This window comes from Heteronotia binoei, chromosome 17 (genome assembly GCF_032191835.1).
Source record: "Heteronotia binoei isolate CCM8104 ecotype False Entrance Well chromosome 17, APGP_CSIRO_Hbin_v1, whole genome shotgun sequence".
Classification (NCBI taxonomy): domain Eukaryota; kingdom Metazoa; phylum Chordata; class Lepidosauria; order Squamata; family Gekkonidae; genus Heteronotia; species Heteronotia binoei.
The window spans coordinates 35,792,688-35,802,250 of NC_083239.1; the positions used below are offsets into that span (position 1 = coordinate 35,792,688).

The following is a 9,563-nucleotide window of genomic DNA, read 5'->3' on the forward strand; positions in this document are numbered from 1 at the left end:
CGGCCACCCCTGAAAGATTAGAGGTTGAATTGCCTCTCCAGCTTGGACCGCCACTGAGGCTCTGACAAAGATAGGTCGACCCTCTTTGGAAGCCTTCCAATTGGCAAAGAGTTAGAATCAGAGTCACGTTTCAGATTGTTTAGAAGTTTATATTGCCTTGCTGTGTGAAATATCTCTGCAATGTTGCGTAACTGTGGCCTCGCTGAGAGAAAAACGAGAAGTGCAAAATGTGGTTGAGTTAAGTTAGTAAGACTACAAAAGGGAAGTACATGTGTTTTACTCCGGGAGATTTCTGGAGACAGCCCCAAAGATGCTGTTTTATTAAGGCAGACAAGCTGTGGGTTGGCTTGTGCTGTGACTATGACTGTAATACTGATACCGTGTATGGGAAAAGCACCTAGGAGAACTAATTATGTCCCACTTATGGGTTAGGGTGTTTGTGGTTTGGATGATTCTGTTAATGTGTTATTTTGAATGATGTATGGCTACAAGATACCCTGTTCTTGAACTAGCATTTCAGTTTCAGGACAAGGCAAATTTAGTTAAGACACCCCCGGGAATTAAGTATTGAGGTATTGAGCAGTGTTTGTTGCTGCCCCTGGCAGGGAGCTGGGTTTAAGCCCAATGCAAAGCTCCCAGTCTTTTTGCCACCTAGACTCGTTTAGACTTCACCCTTGCCCCTTTAGTGGCTAAAAATTGAAGAATTCCAGATCTATGGGCCCTCCCTAGAGAGAAGTACTCCAGAAGCAAGTCCTCTGCCTCTGGTCAGCTTACCTTTCAGAGGAAGTCCCCATCAGCTATGTGGAAACCCCCCCTCAGCCATCTGACGCCATCTGATGTCCTTTCCCCACTTCCGAGCCATGACCGAGCTCATAAGTGAAGTGATTTGAGCCTGGTTGTTGAAAACGGAGTATGCGTCCTGAGATCAAGGCTGCTCTGCATTTCATCACCTTCCACCTGTATAACAAGCTCCCCCGGAGATGGGTTGACCAGTTTGGAGAAGAGCTAGGACAGCTGCTACAGAAGAAATATGAGGGCCACTGGTACCCAGAGAAGCCTTTGCAGGGTTCAGGCTATCGTTGTGTGCACCTTGGGGAGATAATAGATCCTATAGTGCAACTGGCAGCCAAGAGAAGTGGGCTGACTGTAAAGGATGTGCAGGACAGTATCCCTGCAGAGTTGACTGTGTGGATTGACCCATTTGAAGTTTCCTACCAATTTGGGGGAGAAGGGCCAATCGAGACTGTGTACCTGAAGGACAGTAGGGGTTGCAGCATAGCAGACAAGAGAAGCAGAAGTGGGCTCAACCCTGAAGCCCAGGCGTTTGTCCCCACTAGAAGTCAGAATACCGTTTTGTCCAGCCCTCCACCTCCATCTTCTGACCAGTCTCTTAGTCCGACCTTTACCGCCGTGACTTTTGCAGCTACCAGGTTTGGCTCCACTAAAGTGAAGAAAAGCCACAGAAAGTTGAGTTGGGGCATTGTTCACCCAGCAAAATAAGAGGTTGGGAAGCAAGAGCTCGTCTAAGTAAGGCGGGCTGCCAGGACACTTATTTGGACAGGCTTTCACTTTTTACCTTTTTCTAAGGCGTCAACGGCCTGGGAGAATGGCGGAGAAAGTGTCACCAGCCCCTCCACCGGGAGTCGTGCAAGAACCCCAGGCTGAGGTCTGCTCTGATGGGACCCATGAGCCAGCAGAAGATGGTCCCCAGACAGCAATCCCTCGTAGGGGCCGACCCAAGAAGGCAAGGGCTCCAACCAAGAACGAGTCCAAGAAGAAGAAGCATGCTGTGAGAGCCTTCAGCAATTACAAAGGTACATACAACCTTGAGATCAAGGGGTGGGACCGGTTTATGATGTTCAAGAAGTTGAATGATGCCCTGGAGTTCCGAGATGCCCAGGAAAACCTCGCAACGAGAAAGGAGGCCCATGGTGAAGGCGGAGAACCTCAGGATGGACTAGAACAAGTGGGTCTCCGATCCCAAGGCCCACCAAGAAGTATGCAACCACCCCTGTTACGCGACGGGCGTGCCTGGCACCACGGAATTGGCCACCGCATGAATTTCTACCCCGATGAGTGTCCAGCCACCCCTCCCCAGGTTCGGGAGAGAGGGAGAGGAAGAGGCCGAAGCAGAGTGCTCGACCCCCACTGGCAGATGATGAACGCACCTAGGGTCATGAGAGTAGCCACAGGATGGTATCTCGCCCCCTACAGGTGGGGTCCTGCAGCTTGGAACGAGGTCTCAGACCTAAAGACTGTAGCCGAAATTGCACCAGAGAAAGATGGCCATGAAAACACCGAGGGCCCGGAAGAAGCAGCTGGCCTGGTCCCAGAACAAGATGTGCACCCGCAGGAGCCTCTTCAGGTGAAAGAAGAGACCCTCCTGAAGAAAGAGAGCCCAGAAGGAAGCCTGGAAGAAAATCCCAGTTGCTGAATTTTGTGTGCAGTCGCAAAGGGGGGACCCTCTGAAGTGACTTTGAAGTGATTTTGATTTATTTGAGTTTTTGATGTTTGCAGCCATTCTCTTCCTTTGCTGAAGCAATAGCTCTGTGTAGAAGATTTGTTCGTCTATGAAGCAAATGTTCGAGTAGCCCAAGAAGAAGAAGGTAGGATAATCCCTGGGAAAGTTGAGGGATTATGATGTGTCACAAGCTGACTTTAGCTTGACACATTGCCTAGTGCCTTGTTTATACTGAAATGCTTAGCAGAAGTAAATAGGCCTAAAAGATTAAATTCTCTAGGTTCTGTCTATGAGGAGCCTTTAGTGAAAGCGAATGAAGGGAATGCTATATGTTATGATGGAAAATAGGCTTGCCTTGAGCCTTGTATTGTTTTTTGACTATGCAATCTAATCAGAGTTTTTCTAGATAGGCTTTTCAGATGCCGTTCGCCCCCGAATCTGGTTGTTTGAAGGCCAACCTCTGAGTACCACTTACCGGAAATAGTGGAGCTCACAGGCAGCCCCCTCTGGACCCTTGCCTACCGGCAACGGCTGGGTTCACAGGGTTCATCCCCTCTGAGCTCCACCTACCGGTGACGGTGGAGTGCACAGGGAAGAAGATCCCGTCGTCACAGCAGAAGAACTGAAGATTCTGTATTTTGAAGTATTGTATTGTTTGTAGGGTCTAAGTCCTCTGTTGCACCCTACGCAGGCATAGTCTTCATAGTGATATTTACCTATGTATTGGAAGGGCATGTGCTCGGTGGCTCACTTAACACTGGCAGGGCAACACCGTGAAGATATCATGGCCCATGAAGTTCTAAATCTAGGATACCCCTCCAACCGTTGGGGCCAGCAGATCAAAAGACGGGAAAGGTCCTGGGGTACTGGAATTTTAGATGTTTTACGCTCTGTGTTCCCAGGTTGGGGAGTCTATGATTTACAGATCTATACAAGAAACCTGTCCCGAATCTTACAAGAAGGCCTTGAGAAAACAGCCTCATCTCTGTTCACACTGCAGAAAGAGGTTGATAGCATAGCTAATGTTGTGCTCCAGAACCGAAGAGTGTTGGATCAGTTACTTTCCGAACAAGGCGGGACATGTGCTTATCTGGGAGAAGTATGTTGCTTCTACGTTAATGAATCAGGTAAAATCCTCAGTGGAGTTAAGACCTTACGAGGACTGGTGAAAGAAGCACAAGGAGTAGATACAGCTTTTAACTCAGGAGCTGGCTTGTTCAAATGGCTCACCAGCTGGCTCCCTGATTTTGCCTGGCTGAAAGAAGGTTTTATTGCTTTCCTTATATTCATTTTGGTGTGTATTATTGTGTATGGTTGTATTAGGTGTGCCCTCGATAGCTTCGCGCAAAGCTCAGAATGCCTACCCCATATATAGGACCCCACCCCGCAGAGAACCAATATATGAAGAGATGAAAGCTGTTAGATCGCAATGCATTTAGGGTCAGGGAAACTGTGAAATCTCAAGTTCCCCTGAAAGGGGGGAGATGTGGTAGGACCCCCAGATTGATAGCTCCAATAATCTATAATCAACGTGTGAGCAGAAATGCAAGCTTAATAAAGGCAGACACAAGAGGCTTGTATTAGCAATGAAAAGCAGAGCTTTCAGAAAAGAGGAACTAGCTCCTCTATGCCTTAGCTTAGCTGCAGAGAACATAGTTGCACAAGGTAACCGCAAAGCACAAGCTGACCGCAGAAGCAGGAGTCAGAGTTGTTTACCAGAAGGGAAAGGAGCTGGAAAGCCCCTAAGAATATGTACCCAGTATTCTCCCCCTGCACCCCACATAGGGAGAAACCAGATAAGACCAGAAAGGCCGGATGCCCAGACCACAGTGACCTCGAGTAACACCCAGGAACAGTACTAACAAGACCGAGTCCCCTTTCCTATGACTAAATATGGGCAGAGAACACCTACTAGGAGGGTGTCACGAGGGACAAGAGAAACGGGTATCAGGCCTAGATGGGGAATGATGATATATGTATTATATGAAAAGAGGAAGTATGTTTGAGGCTCTGAAGGCCTATAAAAGCTGTGATTTTTCTATGCTTGTTGCCCAGTCTCTCTTGAGAGTCTGGCGCCCGTGTGCCGAGGGCCCGTGCACGTTAAATAAAGAAGCTGTTTCCTGATCTTGTCTCTGGCCTCTGTGATTGCGTCAGCTGAAATTGGTAACGTATAAATAGGGTTTTTCCCGCTACAATATTTTGTGATGTAGTTAGAAAAAATCATGGTTATTTGTATAGGGTTTTTTTTTAATTAGGAAAAGGTCAGGTGATCATGTCCTGTCATGTCTATGGTGAACAGGATTATTGTAGTGAGCGACACCAGTTAATTGAATCCAGGTGACATTGTATAACAAAATGAAGGACATATGCTAAAATTTGGCTTCAGCCAGAATCCCAAATATCAAATTTTAAGGTGTTGAATAGTGGCATTAGGGTTTCCAAGAACTGGGTAGTGAGAATGACCATGTGTTTGCCTCATGATTGATGTCATGAAATAGGTTGCCAAAGCATCTTAATTTATTATATGGACAATGGCTTGAATTGTGCAGAACTTTCTAGATGACACGGAGAGCAGTTAGTCTCTCCTAGATAGACAGGGTTATTGGAAAAGACTTTTGGTATTACATAAGACGGGCTATAACATTCCAGTAAGTGTATTCAAAGGAGTGCCTTGTGTGACCAACGTGTCTCTTTTTCACTGTACTTCCATGTGATCAGTTCTATTTCCAGATGTGTGTAATTTCTTCAACTAATTAATATTGGTAAAGCAGATTAATAGTTACTTGCTCTTAACCAAGGTTTGCTTCAAAAAGAATATAAATTTGCCATCTTGTCAGTCTTTTTAATTTCAATCTTTCCTTGGGAATCGATGAGAGATTTTCAATCAATATTATATTGAACAAGTTGGAGAACTGGGTTCAATTCTCCACTCCTCCACAGACAGACAGCTGGGTGACCTTGAGCCAGTCACATTTTACTCAGAGTTCTCTGAGCCCCACTTATTGCACAGGATGTCTGTTGTGAGGAGAACAAGCGGAAAATATTGTAAGCCACTCTGAGACTTCGAGTGAAGGGCAGAATATAAATTCAACTCTTCTTCTTCTTCTGAACATCCATATGAGCAACAAAAATAACTGTCTGAAAAGTATAATAAACAATATATTCAACACACTTATAGTCTTTTGTTTTGTATATCCAATGGAAATATCCAATCCAATAATCATTCAATATCAAATTCAAGAGTTTTGCAAAGTTCATAAAATACTGAAGTTCACACTACAATTTCACCACAGAAGTTGAGTGCAGTAATCCACTGCCTAGCTTCTAATGAAGAAGAAAGTCAACCATATGCATCGCTGATAAAATTAGCATGTTTCAATTCCAGTCTTCTTTAGGTTCCTCATAATTTATGTGGAACTATCAGATAAAACAGCAAAAGTACAATAGAAGAAGAAGATGATGATATTGGATTTATATCCTGACCTATACTCAGAATTTCAGAGTGGCTTACAATCTCCTTTACCTCCCCCCCCCATCAACATCCTATGAGGTAGTAGGGACTGAGAGAGCTCTTACAGCAGCTGCCCTTTCAAGGACAACTCCTGGGAGAGCTATGGCTGACCCAAAGCCATCCCAGCAGCTACAAGTGGAGGAGTGGGGGATCAAACCCCATTCTCCCAGATAAGAGACTGTTCACTTAACCATTACACCAAACAGGTGCCATACCATAATTTAAAGGCATTAAGTCCACTGGGAATCAAAGTTTGAAACTTATATATGAAAAAAGCTTCCTTTTCCAGTAGAATCTTCTAGGTGTCCTCAATATTATCCCAATGAGCATTGACCTTAAATAGAAATGCACACTTTATGTGTTCTGAATTATTATTAAAACCAATACAATGGACAATAATATGAGATTCCTGGACCTTGGGATGGAACTGGGGTTTCTACTGCCTGCACTGTTCCAGAGTTGCTGCCTGAGATTCCCTTTCAGCTCTTCTCCAATAGACCCCCCCTCCTTTTCTGGGTTTTCTGAAAGAATCACTCCACAGTTGTTGACTTGAAGCTGCCTCCTTCCCTTGCATCTCAAACACCCACCCCACAAATTCTGGAGGTTTTGCTGCCTGGGGAATCCTTTCTGCTGTTCTCCAAGCAACACCAGGGGGCCACGTTTTCCTGGGTTTCCTCCCTGAATTGTTCCATAGTCTTCACATTAGAGTTACCTCCTTCCTTCGCACCTCTAACACCAACCCTACCATTTTCTGGGGATCTGCTGTCTGCACTGTTCCATAGTCTTTGCCTGGGGCATCCTTCCTGCTGTCCACAAAAAAACCCTCCTTTCTCCCTGGGGTTTCTGTCTGAATTGTTCCACAGTCACTGCCTTAGGGTGTCCCCTTCCTGTGCATCTCTAGCACTCACCCGACCCCTCCACTTTCTGGAGTTCTGCTGCCTGCAGGGCTGGCTCCATTAGGCATTCCTAGGCAGCTGCCAAGGATGTGGCCTGGGGAGGGGCATTGATTTGGGCTCTCCCTCCTGCCTTCACCTGCTCGAAAAGGGAAATAGGTGAGTGTTGTGGTGTGGCATGGCTCCTGCACCTCAGAGCATGGACACTGTCCAGCCACCATTGCTCAGCCACCCGGGCCTGTGCTTCCAGGTCTGGAGCAGGGCATTTCCTCAGGCACCAGATGCCCTGAAGCCCATATATATATATATATATATATATATATATATATATATATATATATATATATAAATTTTAAAATATCTCAAGTACCATTTTCAGTGGTATGAGATAAAGAGTGATCTTAACCCTTCCCTCAGGTTCCTGGGCTGATCAAATTGCCAAAATATTAAGAACATAAGAGAAGCCATGTTGGATCAGGCCAATAGCCCATCCAGTTCAACACTCTATCACACAGTGGCAAAAAAACCAGGTGCCATCAGGAGGTCCACCAGTGGGGCGAGGACACTAAAAGCTCTCCCACTGTGCCCCCCCCCCAAGCACCAAGAATACAGTGCACCACTTGCCTCAGACGGAGAGTTCCATCCATACCTTGTGAATAATAACCACTAATGGACCTCTGCGCCATATGTTTATCCAATCCTCTCTTGAAGCTGTCTGTGCTCATAGTAGCTGCCACCCCCTCCTCCTCTGACAATTCAATTTATTTCTTACAGTCTATAATGATCAGCACAGATCATTATACACACCACTCAGAAATTTAAAAGTGGCCCATCAGTTAAATGGGATATAAAAACAAATTAAAACAGACAGTTCCAAGTTAGATAAATAATTTTAAGAAACCCAAATATCACATAAAATATCCTTACGAACTTTACAAGCAGCAGCAAAAAACCTTGCATAAGAAGCTGTAGTCTGCATGTTAATGCCCATGAGAAGCTTCCTTAAAAGCTCAGAGTCAGAACAGTCTGGAAGCTTCCTGACCAGAGGGAGAATAAATTTAGCATATATTTTCTGGTAAATCTGACAAGAGAACAAAACATGTTCAGTTGTTTCTATTACACCAACACCACAGGGGCTGATTTTTCACTAGGCAAAAGATCCAGTAATGCTGCGCTTTCAAAAGTGACCATCTACATTACAATCCGCCTTCACTTCTGTTTTGCTCCAGTATTTTGACTGTCATTTACATTTAAAATCCTGAATTGGCTCTGAAAACATTTTTGCCACTGAGTTGCTCCTGAGTAGGCCCTTTCTAACAAAGGAGTCTTTTTATACCTTCCTTCCTTCCAGCACTGCCAAAGGGAGTGTGAGGAAAAGCCCCCTTCCTGAACATTGTAGCTACCAACATGGGTGCCAGCGCACCGGGAGAGGTGACTCACTCTCGTCTGGCCAGGGAGTGTGGGTACACCTATCCAGGAATATAAGGGACTTGTATTGTACAAATAACCATGAGTTAAATAGACACTCTAAACCGGTATAGAGTGTCTATAAGCAGAAAGAACGTCTTCCCATCGTTCAGAGTATCAGCCATGGAGCGGAAGAAACTGAGTCGCCAAGGAGCTGTCCAGGCGAACGGTTATGAAGCACTGACCATAGAATCCACCTTGGAAGGCTAACACCACATGCAGTCATCTTCCCAACAGGCTTGCTTCCTTTTTATCTGTATCAAAGGCTCACATACACATCAGATGTCACCTTTGGCTGACCTGCAACCCATCAACAAAAGACTGTTTAAGTGTTCAGCAGTCGCTTCCTTTGATCAACGGAACCCAGAACAAAGACTGGTGCCAAGAAGAAGACTAGAGAAGAGGACGACCATCTCCAGCCAGAGCCAAGGCTTTTGTCTAAACCGGGTGTTACCTAGGCGCTAATTTGAATACCTATTATCACCTTAGTGTTAGTCTGTAGTGCCCTTTTTACAGCCATCCTCCCATTCTTCTATACAGCGGTCACTTGGGAGCCTCCCCTGGGTATCTTTCAATATGAAAGCCTCACCAAAGAAGAAGAAGAAGAAGATATTGGATTTATATTCCGCCCTCCACTCCGAAGAGTCTCAGAGCGGCTCACAATCTCCTTTACCTTCCTCCCCCACAACAGACACCCTGTGAGGTGGGTGGGGCTGGAGAGGGCTCTCACAGCGGCTGCCCTTTCAAGGACAACCTCTGCCAGAGCTATGGCTGACCCAAGGCCATGCCAGCAGGTGCAAGTGGAGGGGTGGGGAATCAAACCCGGTTCTCCCAGATAAGAGTCCAGACACTTAACCACTACACCACACTGGCTCTCCAGGTACCAACCAATCCAGCAAGTTCATTGGTCAACCACCAACAGCCAATAAGGTGTCACCAATCAACTCACCATTGGCTACTGCATAAGACCAGCCCTTATGGTCATTACAGAACCTCCCCTTTCTCCTCCTTGTACCTCCCATCCCCTGAGGGTCAGCAATAGTTTATTTAACCTCTGACCCAACTTCTTTGGGGTGTGTATCTATCAGTATCCCAATTCCTGCTGTATATATATATATATATATATTCTTGTGCATTAGTTCCCGGATGGTTGATCTTGGATACATTGGGAAAAGATTCCCAGTGAAGCAAGTGCCCACCTAATTCCCCAACCTCGTTTTGAGGGCATTTC

General features: G+C 45.7%; 1 protein-coding gene across 1 annotated transcript; it reads left to right on the forward strand.

Annotated features, from left to right (window-relative positions):
* Positions 1-912: 912 nt before the first annotated feature.
* On the forward strand, positions 913-1,500 carry LOC132585797 (protein Tob2-like). Its single transcript, XM_060257676.1, has one exon. The coding sequence runs from the start codon at positions 913-915 to the stop codon at positions 1,498-1,500; it is 588 nt and encodes a 195-aa protein (XP_060113659.1).
* Positions 1,501-9,563: the final 8,063 nt, after the last annotated feature.